At 48.5% G+C, this 17,529-nt stretch overlaps 1 protein-coding gene across 5 annotated transcripts in view; it reads right to left on the bottom strand.

Moving 5' to 3' along the window:
• Positions 1-17,529, bottom strand: part of ODAD4 (outer dynein arm docking complex subunit 4) — a 26,435-nt gene extending 8,906 nt beyond the window's left edge. For 2 of the 5 annotated variants that reach the window (XR_013354605.1, XR_013354604.1), the window contains exons 1-9: positions 17,270-17,529; positions 14,457-14,588; positions 14,071-14,221; positions 13,316-13,377; positions 12,879-13,044; positions 11,339-11,563; positions 10,952-11,159; positions 4,871-4,957; positions 3,199-3,395 (exon numbers count right to left, since the gene is read on the bottom strand). Coding sequence is in view for 3 of the 5 variants with exons in the window: in XM_077853224.1 (XP_077709350.1) it covers positions 3,199-3,395; positions 4,871-4,957; positions 10,952-11,159; positions 11,339-11,563; positions 12,879-13,044; positions 13,316-13,377; positions 14,071-14,221; positions 14,457-14,588; positions 17,270-17,383 (1,342 nt within the window). In the remaining 2 variants the exon portion in view is untranslated. The remainder of the gene's footprint in view (positions 1-3,198; positions 3,396-4,870; positions 4,958-10,951; positions 11,160-11,338; positions 11,564-12,878; positions 13,045-13,315; positions 13,378-14,070; positions 14,222-14,456; positions 14,589-17,269) is intronic. The other 3 variants (XM_077853224.1, XM_077853223.1, XM_077853222.1) reach the window with 3 other exon arrangements.

Here is a 17,529-nt window from a genome sequence, read left to right as displayed (position 1 = left end):
TATGTATTGCACAATGTGGCTGCCTGGCCCCTCCCAGGATCAGTTAGAAGCCCCAGGCCTCGGGCAGCAGTACTGAGCTGCCTACCACCACCCTTTCCATCACATTTCTGAGCCATCTCACCACTAAGGACCAGAACCTGGGAGCCTGAGTCTGGACAGCAAGCCATTCAGAGAGGCCAGAGAGGAAAGAAGGGTCTGGGGTAGGGCCTGTGCACACATCATGTGTCTCCAGGGCAGGGAGACAATTCCATGTTGCCCCAATTTAAAATTGTTGCAGAAGTGGAAATCCAGGGGTGCCTGGATAGTTCAGTGGTTGAGCGTCCACCTTTGGCTCAGGTCATGATCCCAGGGTCCTAGGATGGAGTCCTGCATCAGGCTCTCCATAGGGAGCCTGCTTCTCCCTCTACCTATGTCTCTGCCTCTCTCTGTGTCTCTCATGAATAAATAAATAAAATCTTTAAAAAGTGGAAACCACATATATATATACACATTTTATATATATATACATATACACACATATTTGTATATATGTGTATATATATATATATATATTTTTTTTTTTCCATCCAATATGGGGCTGGAACTCATTACCCTGAGATCAAGCCTGAGCTGAGATCAAGAGTCGGATGCTTAACTGACTGAGCCACCCAGGTGCTCCTGGAAATCCATATTTTATTTAATTATTTCATTTTATTTATTTTAAAGATGTATTTATTTATTCATGAGAAACACACACACACACACACACACACACACAGAGGCAGAGACACAGGCAGAGGGAGAAGCAGGCTCCAAGCAGGGAGCCCGACACGGGACTCGACCCCCGGTCTCCAGGATCACGCCCTGGGCTGAAGGCAGGCACTAAACCACTGTGCCACCGGCGCTGCCCCCTATTTACTTTTTTTTAAATAAGGATTTTATTTATTCATGAGAGACACAGAGAGAGAGGCAGAGGCATAGGCAGAGGGAAAAGCAGGCTCCCTGCGTGGAGTGAGGAGCCTGATGTGGGACTCGATCCCAGGACCCTGGATCACAACCCAAGCCAAAGGCAGACACTCAACCACTGCGCCACCCAGGCGTCCTGACATCCATATTTTGAAACTGTTCATTCAAATTGCCCAAACATGCTGTGAAGGCCAAGAGAGATACCAAAGGGCTGGATGTGACTCACAGGCCAGCAGCTGGAATCTAGCCCCCACACTGGCACAAGCTGAACCCAGAGAGGAAGTGGCAGCTGTCCGAGCTCACTCACCCACCCACCTAGTTAGTGCTGGAGCTGGGACCTAATCATTGACTGGCTGACTGACTGCCCAAGGTGTCTGCCAAAGGTTTCTGAGCCTGAGTCGAGCCCTGTGTTGAGCTCAGTGCTCAGCATGGAATCTGCTAAAGTTTCCTCCTCCCCTAAAATAAATAAATAAGTAATTTTTAAATATTTATTTATTTATTTTAGAGAGAGAGAGAGAGAAAGTGCACAGTGGAGAGGGGCAGCAGAAGAGGGAGAGAGAAACTTTAGCAAATTCTGTGCTGAAAGCAGAGCCTGACACAGGGCTCAATCTCAGGCCTCTGAGATCAGGACCTGAGCTGAAACCAAAAGTCGGACGCTTAAGGGACTGTACCACCCAAGTGCTCCAATAAATCAATCTTAAAAAAAAAGGAGCAGACTGAGGACAACATCGACCCTGAGGGGTACATTGCATTTCCCTCTCAGCTTACTTGATGTCCTCCTAAGAACAGGAAAGGGTTCTAGGGAAAGCACCAGTGTTCACAGCTTCCCCCAGTTTAAACTTCCAATGGCTGTCTCTACTTGTGCTTTTAGGGAAGAATCTCTGATTTGTAAAGAGGCCCATGAAGCCCTGCGGATCTGGCTCCTCATCACCCTCCCCCATCCAGACCTTCAGGGCCCCCAGGGGCCTGGGCTGACACTGGCCTCCCTCAGCTTCTTAAATCCACCAAACTCCTCCCCACCTTCTACACACTGTTCCTTTGGCTGTCCTCAGCTTTTAGAATAGTTGGTGCCTTCTCATCCTTAAGGTTTCTTTCTTTCTTTCTTTCTTTTTTTTTAAGATTGTATTTATTCATGAGAAACACAGAGAAAGAGAGGCAGAGACACAGGCAGAGGGAGAATTAGGCTCCCTACAGGGAGCCCGATGTGGGACTCAATCCCCAGACTCTGGGATCATGCCCTGAACCACTGAGCCAGCAGGGTGTTCCGCATCCTTAAGGTTTCTACTTCAAAGCGATTTCCTCAGACATGAAGGCAGGAAATGGTTACCAATGGTTATCCCCACTGAATGCCCCACTTGGTGCCTCAAAAGTGCCAAGGAAGTATTTGTGCTAAGAATAATGAATGATGATGCCCTTGACTCCAGTCCCTGCCACATCGCCTCCCTCCCTTGGGGTCCGCTGCACACTGGGGTCAGGGAACTGGACTCTAGTCCCAGCCTCACTGCTTACTAACCTGTGGCCTCAGCAGTTTCCTTTTTTACTTTGTATTATGAAATATTTCAAATATACACAAATGTAGATGGAGTATAGCAAGCCCCTACTACTCATCATCCACCTTCAACAATTATCAAAATATCACCAACTCTGTTTCATCTATTCCTGCTCACCCCTATCCCTTGCTGGGTTATTTTTTACAACTTTATTGAGAAAAAATTAGATATTATAACATGCACCATTTGTAAATATACAATTCAGTGATTTTTAGTAACTTTATGGAGTTGTGCCATGATCCCCACAACCCAGTTTCAGAACATTTCCATCGTTTTGAAAAGGTCCCTCGTGTGACCTGGGGCAATCAGCTGAACCTCTCAGTGCCTTAGTTTCCTCACCTGCAAAATGAGGACAATCATACCTTCATCCTTAGCTCACATGGTAAGTAGGTGTAAGAGTGCACATGGGAAGGGTACCAAGGCCAGAGGAAATGAGCATTGTTTTGATGATGACACAATGCTGTGCAGATCTGCAGCTGGGCTCCTCAGCAGCAGCTTCTGGGGTGTCCCAGGCTCTCGCTGAGCTTAGCTTAAAGAAGGTGTTTACCACACACTGGTTAAAATGGAAGGGTTGATCCTCCACTCTCAGAGTCCAAATTCAGCTGGTGGGGGATGCACTGGGAGGGTAAAGGGTTCCCAGCCCTGGCATGTCAACTCGGCCTAAGAGCTGGGAAAGCAAGGGTAATCCTTCCAGAGCCCCTACCTTGTGCCTGTGCCACCAGAACGCTGGCGTTCAGCTGCCACTCGATGTCCCCTTCTTCCTCAGCACACTGCTGGGACTTCTCACCATAATGCTGGGCCTGCCAGGCCTGGTCCAGCTCCAAGTAGCAGCGGCCGATCTCATGGAACAACCAGGTCTTCTCCAGGGTGGTTTTTGCCAGAGGGATCTTCTCCTCCCACCTGGGAACATGAAAAACCAGGGTCAGTTCTTTCCACGCAAACTGTTTACTCGGCCACAGTGGGCCGAGGATTCTTAGCCAGTGGTGGAATAGAACCTGTTCTCCAACTACCGGTTCTTTCAGAACGGGGGCAGAGCCAATAAGCATTCAGATATTTTAAAACTACCAAAGCCATTTTGGTACATTTACAGATGGAATCTGATACCACAATTGAAAATAATGTTTATAAACTTGCATTTCAAATAACATAAAAATAACATTGAAGAGTATTATTAAGTATATAGGAGATAAAAGCCACACAGGAAAGATGAGAATGGGAAAAAATGAGACATCAATAAAGTGAGATTAGAGTTAGATCTAGTCTTTAAGTGGTGAAACTGAATAATTTTTCTGCTACTCTTCTGCATTTTCCAAATTAATATTCTAATAATAGGCATAAGTTTCTTATATTTTCTTACAAAAAGAAACGAACGGGTAAGTGAATTCTTAAACTCATCTGTCTTTTGGCACATAGACACCAGGGGCCATCCTGAAAACCAAGTTATGTGGAACAGAAGGATCCCCATAAATGAGCCTAATCTGATCCAGCGCTGGGCACCCGGAGGACATTTGTTCTCGGTGCTATGTGAGTGGGCCCGCGGAGCCAGCCCTCCCAGTGCAGGCTTGGCCAGGTCAGGTCCTGCCCTGAGTCTCTCAGGGGCTGAGTTGTGCCACTGGAGCTGGTCACCAGCCCCAAGGTTGGATATCAAAAGTTCAGCAGTTGGGCCATCTGGACAACTCAACCTTTCTTCCCAGTGACCCCATGACCACACTCACAGAAGACCCTCAGAAGAGGTCCCCAAGGTCACTTAGTCTATCAGTTTCTAAACTTGCTCAAGGTAAGGAACATCTGGAGGGCTTGTTAAAAACAGGTTCCCAGGGCATCTGGGTGGCTCAGTTAGTTAAGTAAGCATCTGTCTTACTTAAGGTCATCATCTCAGGGTCCTGGGATTGAGCCTCACAGGGAGTCTGCTTCTCCCTCTCCCTCTGACCCTCCTCCCAACTCATGTGCTCTCTCTCTCTCTCTCTCTCTCAAACAAACAAATAAAATCTTAAAAAAGAAAGAAAGAAAGAAAGAAAGAAAGAAAGAAAGAAAGAAAGAAAGAAAGAGAAAGAGAGAAAGAAAGAAAAAAGCAGGTTCCTGTGCTCCAACCCAGACCTGGAAAATCAGAATTTCCAGTCAGAGATCCCAGTAATTCATGCACCTGTGCCCCTGTCCCTGGGAAATTGTAAGCAGAAGCAGGTTCTAGTCAATTTAACGGATGAGCCCCAGAGCCGATAAAGTGACTTGTCCATGGTCACCTAGCAGAGCCAAGAGCCAAACTCAGGTCTTCTGATGCCTCTTTGCCTGGCACACTGGCCCTAAGCTGGGAGTCCAGTGTAAGGGTGGGAAGTCCTGGCCCTAGGGTGGGGAAGGGGCAGTCCTTGGTCACTCACGTGTCAATGGCTTGCTGGAATTTCCCAACTCTGGCAAAAACCCTGCCAATGTTGTCAAGGGCTCTTGACTTAGCATCAGGAAGGTCACTGTGGGGAAGAAGCAGGATATGTTGTTCACTAGAAATTGGCCATTCTAGGGGCACCTGGGTTGCTCACTTGGTTAAGTGTCCAACTCTTAATCTCAGCTCAGGTCTTTTTTTTTTTTTAATATTTATTTATTGAGGCACCTGGGTGGCTCAGCTGGTTAAGCATCTGCCTTCAACTTAGGTCATGATCCCAGCGTCCTGGGATCAAGGTCTGCATTGAGCTCCCTAGTCAGTGGAGAGTGCTTGTCCCTCTCTCTCTGCCCACCGGACCATGCTTGTGCATGCACATGCTCTCTCTCTCAAATAAATTTTTTAAGAATATTTATTTATTTGGGGGGAGGGGAGACGCAGAGACAGAGAATCTTTCAAGCAGACTCCCCACTGAATGAGGAGCCAGAGGTAGGGCTCCATCCCACAACCCATGAGATCATGACCTGAGCTGAAACCAAGAGTCAGACGTATAAACCAACTGAGCCACCCAGGTGCCCCTCATCTCAGGTCTTGATCCATATTGGGTGTGGAGCCTACCTAAAAAGAAAAAAAGAAAGAAAAAGAAATTGGCTATTCTAGGCACTGTGGAAATTGAAGAGAGGCAAAGAGGGGCAGCCCGGGTGGCTCAGCGGTTTGGCGCCGACTTCAGCCCGGGGCGTGATCCTGAAGACCCGGGATCAAGTCCCACAATGGGCTCCCTGCATGGAGCCTGCTTCTCCCTCTGCCTGTGTCTCTGCACCCCCACCCCCCATCTCTCATGAATAAATAAATGAAATCTTTAAAAAAAAAAATGAAGAGAGGCAAAGACAGGAGCCTTGGCCTCAGTGGTCCAGTTGGAGGGATGATCCCCAGGATGCATAGCTGTGGCACAAAGACCCTCTCATGCCCTGTGGCATGAATGAACCCCATTGGAACCTTTCCGGAGAGCAACCATCCAAGAGTTTACAAACATGTCCCTTTGATGCACCAGTTCCTTTTCTAGGAATTTACCTTGAGAAGATAATGTGACAAGAACACTTGTTAAAGCATTGTTTTTAATAATAAACATTGGAAACAACCTCAATCAGTGACCCAGCACTGGCGATTTTTGTGTATTAAAAAAGTCCCTAACATATTAGGTTTTAAAAAGTTAGATTAGGGACACCTGCGTGGCTCAGGAGTTGAGCATCTGCCTTTAGCTCAGGGCGTGATCCTGGTCCAGGGATTGAGTCCCACATCAGGCTCCCTGCATGGAGCCTGCTTCTCCCTCTCTCTATGTCTCTGCCTCTCTCTCTCTCTCATGAATAAATAAATAAAATCTTTTTTAAAAAGTCAGATAGGAGTATATACTACATCTGTTGCCCCGTTTGTGCTAAAAATAATAATGCAGGCCTGAGGCATGATGCTGTGTTCCTCGCCTGACAGCAGAGGAGTGAATGGGATCATAAGGTGAACAGGGTACTGAGTCCAAGTCTAGAAGGTGAAAAAGGCTAGAAGCAGATTCTCCTCAGAGCCTATGGAAGGAGCGTAGCCTTGCCAACACCTTGGTTCTGGCCCAGTGATAATACCTTTAGACTTCTAACCTTCAGAACTAGAAGAGAATGAGTGTGGGGCATCTGGGTGGTGCAGGCAGTTAAGCATGTGACTCTTGCGTGTTAGTTCAGGTCAGGATCTCAGGGTTGGGAAATTGAGCCCCATGTCAAGGTTCAAGCTCAGTGTGGAGTGTGCTCAGGATTCTCTTTCCGTTCCTTCTCCCTTTTCCTCTCCTAACTCACTTGCTTGTGCTCGCTCTCTCTCAAGTGAATACATAAAGTGTTTTAAAAAATTAACTTGGGTTGTTTTAACTCACACCGATCTGTTAAAAAATTCGTCCTCGGGATCCCTGGGTGGCTCAGAGGTTTAGCGCCTACCTTTGGCCCAGGGCATGATCCTGGAGTCCCAGGATCGAGTCCCAATAGGACTCCCTGCATGGAGCCTCCTTCTCTCTCTGCCTGTGTCTCTGCCTCTCTCTCTCTCTCTCTGTCTCTCATGAATAAATAAATAAAATCTTTAAAAAACAATTCATCCCTAACAAATTTAATAAGAAAATCGTGCCCCAATGCTCCCCCCTCCCCAGCATCTCCTTCCACTCTCTTCCTCCTCATCACCCCTCAAGGCCCTGCCACTCAGCAGGCTCCTAGGTCCCCCATGAAACTTTGCTTCTTGGACTCATTCTCCCCATCATGGCCGAATCTGCCTTTCAAATATGCAGGTCTCATCAAGCCATTCCCCTTCCCACAGATACATGCACACAAATGTTGCTGTGCTTGATGGCAAAAGTGGGACAGTCTGAGTGTCCGCCCACAAGGATGTAGCTAAAGATATTACTATGCACACTGAAATGGATTTGTCTGGAGCCATTTAAAGAATTAGACCCTTTCTGAGACACATGCTTTTGGGTTTTGTTTTGTTTTTTTAAAGATTTTATTTATTTATTTATTTGAGAGAGAGAGAGCACAAACAGGAGGAGCGACAGGGAGAGAGGGAGAAGCAGGCTCCCCACTGAGCAGGGCTCTATCCCAGGACCCTGAGATCATGACCTGAGCTGAAGGCAGATGCTTAACTGACTGAGCCACCCAGGCGCCCAGAGACACGTGCTTTTTAAAAATCAAAAAATGAGTTGCTTTTAAGAACCCTAGGTATGTGCATATGTACATAAATGTATAGGTAAATACGCTGAAAAGGGGCCAAAGGACACATGTCAACATGGCCCCAGGTAAGTAAGTGGAGTGTGGTGTGAGGAGAGACTTCTAAGTTCTGCTCGAAGTGCCACAGAGTAACAGACCAAATACAACACTAACACTAGCACTTGTGTAAAAACAGACTCTTCCTCCATTTGCAGTCCTTTCCGGCATGGGAACTAGACTGCCACTCCCCCCAGGTCTCACCTCCCCGCCCTGCATCTTCCATCTGTGCCACTTCTCTCCCTCCCCCTCTGTCCGCTTGGCTGACCTGTCCTCTCTGAAACCCTCTCAGCTCCCAGCAGGGCTCCCACCTGCCTCTCTCCTTGGACTACAGCCATACCGTGCACTTGCTGCTCTGACAGCACCTCTGATGGCAGCCTCCCCTTCTAGAGTTGCTCTCTGTATAGTGTGATGAATGAATAAGTTGTGATATATCAATTCATTCATAATACTATGCAATAAGAAATAACAATAGCAATGAGAAAGCATGCAAACAAATCATCTAGAGTATCTGGAGTAAGAAAGGCTGGGGTGACCAGAGACACTGCTGAGACAAGCTGGGGTTTGAGCTGTGCTTTGAGGGCCAGCAGGCTTTGGGTGGGGGGTTGACATGCAGGGTGGGGGGGGGGGCACGGCTGATTAGGATGAGGGAGTACCTGAACTGACAAACAAGACCAGAGGCCCGTTTATGGGTGGTAAAAAGGGACTAACATTGCCAAAGGAACACCTATGTTTATTTAGTCACTTGGCATGCATTTATTACATGCCCACTATTGGGAAGGTGCTGGAAAAAGAAAGATATAAGACAGTTCTTTCCAAAGTCCACAGTCTAATGGGGGATCTAGAATCCACATGGTGTGTAGAGAGGGATCACCAAGGTGGGGGCAGGGGGTGGATTTCTAAATCATGCTGGGGAGGGGGGGGTGCGTTACTTGGAACTTTCCTGAAGGAGACACATTGACAATTTGAAGGATGGGAAGGAGGGAGTTGATGAAGAAAGAGAAGGGAGTCCTGTTTAGGGGCTACAGGAATAGAGCCATAAGGTATTGGCTGGGGCACAGGATGACCAGGGGCCAGGAGAAGACAGGTCAGGAAGGGCAGCCTGAGTTTAGCAGAATCAGGAGCTGGAACTTTATCCCAATCCTACCACTGGACTTGTTTTGCACAGAAGGGCCAGCTGGGCTACAAGAAACCCAGGTTGGAGGAATCAGGCAAGAGTGAGAAGGGTCTGGACTGAGTGGTGGGAGGGAAACAAAAAAGGACCTCAGAGACAAGGAGGAGGAGGCCCAGACAACATGCAGGTTGGCTGGGTGCGAGCAGAGAGGGAGGGTTCTGGGAAGCTGCCCTGTCCCCTTCTTGATGACTGAAAGGCCAATAGGGCCATCCTCACAGATAAAGAACCCTGGAACAAGAGGTTTAGGAGGAAGATAGGGGGTTCCACTTTGGATACATTAAATTTAGGGTTTCTGTGGGACATCCAAGTGGAAATGCCTTGGAATCAGTTGGATATGCAGGCCTGGCGCTTGAGAGGGAGGTCTGCTGAGAAGTTAAGATTATAAGTGAGTCTTTAGGGCAGAGGAGATGGTTGCATTTGTGGCATTATATATACATATCTGATTTAATCCTCATAATCTCTAGGAGTAAGAGATGAGCAAACTGAGAAGACAAGCAATTTAATCAAATCCACACAGCTTCTGAGTGCCAAAGCTAGGAATCAAAGTCAGCTCTGTCTCCCAAGCCATTGCTTATTTTCTACTTCTGGACTGGCCAATATGTGATATTTCTGTTCAATACAGCAAAGGCCAGTGAGAAATGAACTGGGAATAGATAGCACATGGGGCTCAGGTGAGTGAGGAGAGGGCAGGGGGGTTTGAGAAATACAGTTTGAGGATGCCTGGGTGGCTCAGCTGTTTAAGCATATGACTCTTGATTTCAGCTCAGGTCATGATTTTGGGATTGTGAGATTGAGCCCTACATCAGGGTCTGCACTCAGTGCAGAGTCTGCTTGAGATTGTTTCCCCCTCCTTTTCCCTCCTCTTCTGCTCCTCCCCGACTCATGCTCATTTTTTCTCTCTCAAATCAATAAATAAAATCAAGAAAGAAGGAAAGAAGAAAGAAAGAAGAAAGAAAGAAGAAAGAAAGAAAGAAAGAGAGAGAGAGAGAGAGAGAGAGAGAAAGAAAGAAAGAAAGAAAGAAAGAAAGAAAGAAAGAAAGAAAGAAAAAGAAGAAAAGAAAAATTTGATCCAAACAGAAGAGTGATGTGGAGGGCTATGAAGTGGGTTCAGAGGGAGCCTCAAGTGCCAAGTGATGCCATGTGCTTTTAACCTTCAGGCAATGAGAGACTGAGGCCTGTGTGTCATCAGGGGAAGAACTGCTGGGTGAAATGCATGCCTCTGGAGGTGACATATGGGAGCCCCTGGGGGCAGGAGAGCCGAGACCTGACTGTGAATGGAAATGGAATGATGGGAAGTAGGGAGAGGCTCAGACTGTGGGGCAAGAGGAAACTAAGTGGAAGAAAGTTGTGGAAGGTTCCAAAGGTTAGAACCAGGATGCCTGGAAAGTGACGGTACCTTTGCCAGGGGCCCTCATGTCTAGGGGAGAGCTGACAGTTGGTATCAGTATTATTATGGATACCCAGCACAGTCTTGAGATCTGTACGTGCGCTTCTCCTGTCCTCTCTCTTCTGCTCTATCGGGAAGGGGCTATTGATGGGCTCACAGGACAGAGGAGACCTGGCTGGGAGAGGTGAAGTGCTTTGCCTGAGGTCCCCGGCTGTGAGGCACAATTTGGAAGCCCAGGGCAGTCTGACTCCAGAGCCCATGCTCCTGGTCAGCACCATTGTACCTGAGGCCCTGCTTCATCTGACCCCTGCCGTTGGGTCTGGCTTCTTCTGGGCCACTCTTCCCCTGGTAAAATGTCTTCATGATACTTCCCACAATTACCATTTATTAGCTATGTCACTCTCTTTGTTTTGCATCTGCGGGGAGATGACCCTTGTGTCTAGCCCCTGTTGTGTTCCCCCACTAGCACCATCTGGCAGGTCTGAGGTTAATGTATGCTTGTTGAGATGATTTGAAAATAGAAATATCCCCTCAGAACCACACTTCTGGGAGCTTTTTGGTTTTGGGGGCCACTGCCTTCCTCCTTGTGGCAAAAAAAGCTGACAAACTAGGTCTGCCCTGTAGCCTCGGTCCTGGGAGCTCACCCACCAGCAGCCCTGGCAAAAGGTTGGCTTGGAGCCCCTGCCTGCTCATCTGTGGGCCCATGGGCCTCAGCCACTCGGAACTTCCCTGGGCACTCACTATTCCTTGGCGATTTCCAAGTCCTTTCTGTGGCTCTGTAGGGCTGCGACCATCTGCCCCAGCTCAATCTGGGCATTCCCTATGCAGCTGTACAAGTTTCCAACCAGCTCGTCCTTGTTGGGCACCTCCTCTTTATTCCATTCCAGCACTTTCTTCAGCACTTTCTCAGCTTTCTGAAGGCTCCCTTCAGCACTGCCACTGGTCAGCACTAGGAAGGGAAACAGGGTGGGGGGGGATTCGGTGGTGGGAGCAGCCTCCTCAGGCTGACGGGAGAACCCGCCTCCCCCCCAGATATGACCCACAGGCCAGCGAAACCAGGGGTTTGGGCCCTGGTGTTGCTCTCCCACCACGTGGCAGGGACCTCGCCCTCCTGAGAATGCTACCCACACATATCAATGTCCTCGAGGCTCTTGAGGATGTAGTGGGCTGTCTGTGAGGGACGGCGCTTGCGGTCCTGCAGCCACTTCTCTTGCATCAGCTTCCGGTCCCGCTCGCTGGCATAGATGGGCTTCTGCTGTCTCCAGAAGTTACTGCGGGTATCCAGGTAGTTGATGCCTGTCATGATGAGGTCCTCCACGGTCAGGCCATGCTTAATGGTGCCTTTGATCAGGTCTGGGAAGAATGGTGTGAGGAGAAACTGACTAGAACTGGTGTCTAAGGGAGCCACCTCCTCTTGGCTGGGGATTCCTGCTGTGGGGCACTCTGCTTTGAGCTGAGGAGAGCAAGAGCCTGTAGATAGCAGAGTGGTTCTATGTGGACCCAGGCAAGGCTGGAGCCCCTCTTTCAGGTACCCCCTGCAGAACTTATTGCATAGGCCTCTCATGGCAAGATATAAGGAGACAGCAACTGGCAGACAGCTGTCTGAAAGGACTCCAACCCTCAGGGCCCCCTTATTTCAGGTTATGTCCTCTGAGGAGACTGAGTATGAATGTACAACCTGGACCCGGCTGCCAACGCCAAGGGATTCCCCAGGTGCCAAGTGGGCCAGTGTCAGCTGGGGGCTGGAGGCATGTGCCCAAGTCTGCCTGCCTGCCAGACTAGAGGTTAGAGTTGGCAACAAAACTGCAAGGCTTCTTAGGGTAATTTTCAGGCTACCTCTCCTCCGTAGAAGCTCCTCTGGAGGAAGTGTCCAGGCCTCTTACAGAGATGTGCCAGCAGTAAAACTGCTCCTGAGACACAGGCCTGCAGGGTATCCTGCAGATGACCTCAGGAAGTCAGTTCTGGAGAAAAGGCATTCGATTCAAGGATGATCCCTGCTTAGGCTTGTCAGCTAATGGCAGTATGCCTACCCTCCCACCTCATTTCAAGGCTCAGCCTATTTCCTGCCACCACCCCACAGTATGGTGGGAAAGAGCTTTAGGCTGGAGGTTAGGAAGCTGGCCTCTGGGGTCAGCTTCACCACGAACTTGCTTGGCATCTTGGACTAGTTGTTCCCCAGTCAGGGTCTCTCTTGCCTTATCTATAAAAGGAGGAATTAGACCAGATGAGATTTTGGAACATTCTAGGACTAGTATCACAGGATTCCCCTTTTAGCACATCCCAGCTGGATTCCTTTGCCCTTTCTACAAATTGAAGACCCAGGGGATACCCCCTCTAAGGACCAAAGTGGTAAAGGAACTCCAATCTCTAGGGTTCCCTCCCAAGGGTACCATAGTGCTAAGGGCACTGGTTCTGAAATTGGACATCCTAGATTCAAACCCAAAAGCCCTGTTACTGTTTACCGATATGTGACCTTGGGTGCGTTATTTATCTTTCTGCACCGGAGTTTCTTCATCTGTAAATGAGAATGAGAATACTAGGAAAACCTGTCCACAGGAGCATGACGGCTAGTGTCACATGACAGGCTCCATCTTCAGCTCACACATTAAGCATCTGCCCCAGATTTCCTTTGCCCCAAGCTCCCTGTTGCAAACAAAGCATCTGAAACCTTCATCCAATAGGAGCTTCTCCAGATACTCCTTGTCCACGTAGAGCTCGCCCAGGAGCTGGCGGACAATCTTCTCACTCTTGAGCGAGCCCTTCCTCTTGGACTCTCTCTTGGGGTGATGTAAGAGTTGTCTCATGGGATGAGGCTTCTGCTGGGCTTTCATACTCTGGGAAGATGGAGCAATACCCAATAGAGCCTCAACAAGGAGCACAGAGTGCCCAGACATGGCCCCAGAGTCTGTGATCCCAGACATCTCCTCCAGGAGCTCTCTGGGGGTCAACAACCATGGAGTGTGTCTGGTTTGGGGACAGCTAGACTCCTAAGACCCCTGTGGAGCTGGGGCAGCCGTGGGGTTCTGCCCCACGGCTGCCCATGATGGGCAGGAACTGACTGCCCCCAGGTAAGAAGGCCACTGAGACCTCAGTTAAGATCCTTACCTCAGCCTGCTTGCTTAAGAAGGAAAGGTTCCCTTTGTTCTCTAGTTTAATTGAAGAAGGACCTGCAAGAAAAGAAGCTGGGGCTCAGCTATGCTAGGCCCTCAGGCATGACCTATTATACCTTTTTACGTAGAAATGGCTGCCTTTGGGGGTGGTGGTGGTGGTAGAGGTTGAGGCAAAGATGGGTCTGAGCAGGAATAATACTCTCCTAAGAGCCAGGCAAGCCCTCCTAGCCCAAGGCATGGCAGCCAGATTTCCAAACAAAGGCAGTCCCTGAGCACTGGGGGAGCTCCCCATTCCCAGCTATTTCCACACTCTGCCATCCACAGCAGCAACTCGTATTCTCCTCCCTCCTCTCTCTACCACTAAACCAATGGGTAAGGCTGGTCCTTGGTTGCATACATGGTAAAAAAGGAAGCCAGGTACTAGGGAAGATAAGACTCAAGACCCCATTCTATCCTATGAAACCAGGCCAAGGGCAAGCCTAGTGTGAACAGCCTTTGCATCTGGCTTAGAGAGCCAGAAGTGGCAGAACTGAGCTCAGTGGATCAGGGCCTGTTCTCTGGATAGACAGTTCCCAATCTTCAACAAAATCAGCAGCAACCAAAAAACAAAAAACAAAAAAAATCATCAGCAACCACATCCAACCATGAGATTCCCTGCAGGCCTGGTGGTGGCTGCTCACTCATTGTACCTTCAAGCCTAAGGATTCCAAGAGCCTCCCTGATAAGGGCATAGGTCTGATGGTCACTCACTTCCTACTGAGTTGTTGATGGCTTTCTGGGCTTTCTGAATTCCAACTTTGAATTCTCGGTCAGGCCGCAGCTTGTAGCCTCGATGATAGAACACCAGGGCAAACTCAAAGTCTCCCATGGTGTACAGGGTCTCAGCCTTTTGTAAAATCCCCTGAAATGGGAGGATGTCAAATTGAGGTAGCAGACAAGGCCTTATAGGACTTAGGTGTGGTGGAACAGAGGATCCTGGGTGGAAGATAAGGTGGGGATACAGAGGCAGGTAGCTAGGTAGGTGACCTAGTGAGAGAAAAAGGCATCAAACCCTAAGCACTCTGGCTGGTTCTCCAGCTTCTTCTAATCAGAGTCTATGACAGGCAACGGCAGTGGTGAAGGCCAGATGGAGTTACCTTGCAGAAAGTCGGGTCACCCTGAAGTGAAGCCTCAGCATCCTTCAAGGATTGCTCCAGCTCTCCCATCTTCAGGAAGCACTTGGATCGGGCAACCAGGCAGTTCTTATCTGCATTCTGAAGGTGAAGAGCCTAAGAAAGGAACCACCCACCCAGGTTGACAGGCACCAGGCAGCACAAGGTGGGAGCTTGATCGGAAAGAGCACCCAAACCCTCTTGCCAGAATTTTTTTTTCTTAAAGATTTTATTTATTTATTCATGAGAGACACAGAGAGAGGCAGAGGAAGAAGCAGGCTCCATGCAGGGAGCCCGATCCGGGACTCAATCCCGGGTCTCCAGGATCACACCCTGGGCTGAAGGCAGTGCTAAACCACTGAGCCACCCGGGCTGCCCTCTTGCCAGAATTTCAAGGGGACTCCTCCTCAAGGCCAGCAAACAGGTCTCTGGATCCTTTCAGACACTGATCTTTGCTCAAACTGATTGTCTGTATGTAGCTCATCTTGAACAAGTTCAAATCACTAGCTATTATTGTGAAAGGCACTGGTGGAGATGTGTGAATATGCCACTCTGTGGACTTACCACATTTCACCAGATGTCTGGGGTTCCTCCAGCCTGCTCAAGCAATAGAAGCTTAGGAATTTTAGTGTGGACTAAATTCAACCACAACACTCAAAATACATTTCAGAGGCTGAGCATTCTGAAGGCTAACAAAATAGATTTTAGGACATCTGTAACTTGAATCATCCACTCCCCTAACTCTCTTTTTATATAGCTTATTGAGAATGAATCATTATTTCAGGAGATTAAGATGAAAATGCTAGCAAAATCAAAACTGTAATTTGGGCAGTAAAGAGGGAATGGAACACTTCTGCTCCCCATGTCCCCTCTTCTGTTTGAAATCATCATTGGAGGGGTACCTGGTGGCTCAGTCAGTTAAGTGTCTGCCTCTTAATTTTAGCTCAGGTTATGATCTCAGGGTGGAGAGATGGAACCCCCAGGTGGGGTAGGGCTCTGCACTCATTGAGGAGTCTACTCCTCTCTTTCTCCCTCTTCCTCTGCTCCCCCCACTCCCCCACCCCCCACAACTGAGCATACATGCACAGGTACACACACTCTCTCTCTAAAAATAAGCAAACGGGGATCCCTGGGTGGCTCAGCCGTTTAGTGCCTGCCTTTGGCCCAGGGTGTGATCCTGGGGTCCCGGGATCGAGTCCCACATCGGGCTCCCTGCATGGAGCCTGCTTCTCCCTCAGCCTGTGTCTCTGCCTCTCTTTCTCTCTGTGTCTCTCATGAATAAATAAGTGAAATCTTTTTTTTTTTTAAGATTTTATTTATTTATTCATGAGAGACACACACAGAGAGAGAAGGCAGAGACACAGGCAGAGGGAGAAGCAGGCTCCATGCAAGGAGCCCGATGTGGGACTCGATCCCAGGTCTCCAGGATCATACCCTGGGCTGCAGGCAGTGCTAAACCGCTGCGCCACTGGGGCTGCCCAATAAGTGAAATCTTTTTAAAAAATAATAAAAATAAAAAAATAAAAATAAGTAAATAAATAAATCTTAAAAAGAAAAGAAAAAAATCATTATTGGAGCTGTGATGTATTGTTCTTCTTGAGGTATCAAACTGCACTCATACCTATCTAAGACCTTTCCCCTTTTCCAGGAAGAGGAAGTAACTACTGGCTTTTGTGGAAGGTGTCTACTTCTCTCACTTAAAGCTATTTCCCCTCAGGGTGTTCTTTTCTCTCTGCCTGAGGGCTTTTGAATTCAACAGCTGACCCATCTGGCCAACCATTCGGGTTTTGGGGTGTGATTGATGATTGAAAGGGACAAAGACTTTGGGTAGCAGTGGAGAAGGTTGATGTTAGGAGGAGTCTTGGGACTGGTAAGAAGGCTATCCTACCATTTCTTCTAGAACAAGAAGTGGGCTATTCGTTGTAAAAGAAATTGTGGTAAGAACATCGAATAGCTTGGGGCGCCTGGGTATTGTAGTTGGTTGAGTGTCTGACTCTTGGTTTTGGCTCAGGTCGTGATCTCAGGGTCTTGAGATTGAGCCCTCAGTGGGACTCCACACTCAGGATGGAGTCTGCTTGGGACTCTCTCTCTCTCCCCCTTGCCCGCTGCGCATGCTCTCTCTCTCTCTCAATAAATAAACAAAACTTAAAAAAAAATAACATCTAGTAGCTTGTGAGAGAGTTTGTATGGTGGTTAACACCTCAGTACTGGAATCTGAGTGTCTGGATTCAAATCCTTTCTCTTGCCAGTTCAGTGATCTCGGGTATTTACTCAACTTCTATATCAGTTTCCTCATCTATAAAATGGAGTAATAACAGAACCTCCCTAGGGTTGTAACTGCCCTTAGCAGCGGTGTGCCTAATATCTGAAAACAGCGCTTAATCCCCACAGGGTGGGGTTGAGCAATTTGTACTATGATGTACAATAATGTTATTTACTCGTCATCATCTGTGAGCAACTGCGTGCTTGAGATTTCGCCACTTGTGCATGCAGCCTCGAAGCCAATTTCCCAGCCAATGATGGGAAATTAAGGCTGCTCTGTGGAAAGAGACCAGTCACAAGACATTTAGGTAAAAAAAAAAAAAAAAAAAAAAAAAAAAAAGGCAGAAGTCACTGTTAATGGAGAGAATGGTTATTAACAGTCAGGCAGGAGGCAGGTGGGAAATGGTAGAAAATGGCCAAGCATGACAGGAGTTGACGGCAGTGCGTCAATCAGGAACAAATGAATAATAGAAACAGTAGGGTCCTCCAGGTACCACTTGGTGATGGGTGACTGGGAGGTTCAGAGACCGACTCACGTTACTGAAGCTGTGGGCGGCTTTAGAGAACTCTCCGCACAGATACAGCCGCTCGCCCTCCGCCATGTACGAGGGAAAGGTGCTTCGCAAGCTGTCGGCTTCTGGGTCCGACATGGTGGCTGGATTCGGTGACGCTGAAGTAGAAAAAGGGAGGAAGAGAAGCCGGAGAACCTCGGTGCGGCTTGTAGAAGCCCTGTCGCTTAGCAACCGGGCGGCGCAGAGATGCTTCCGGCCCCTCCCCTCGCTCCTGGGGCGGGAGT

This window comes from Canis aureus, chromosome 16 (assembly GCF_053574225.1).
Source record: "Canis aureus isolate CA01 chromosome 16, VMU_Caureus_v.1.0, whole genome shotgun sequence".
NCBI lineage: Eukaryota > Metazoa > Chordata > Mammalia > Carnivora > Canidae > Canis > Canis aureus.
Note: the sequence above shows the minus strand (reverse complement) of the source record. Positions and strands in the feature narration are given on the sequence as shown.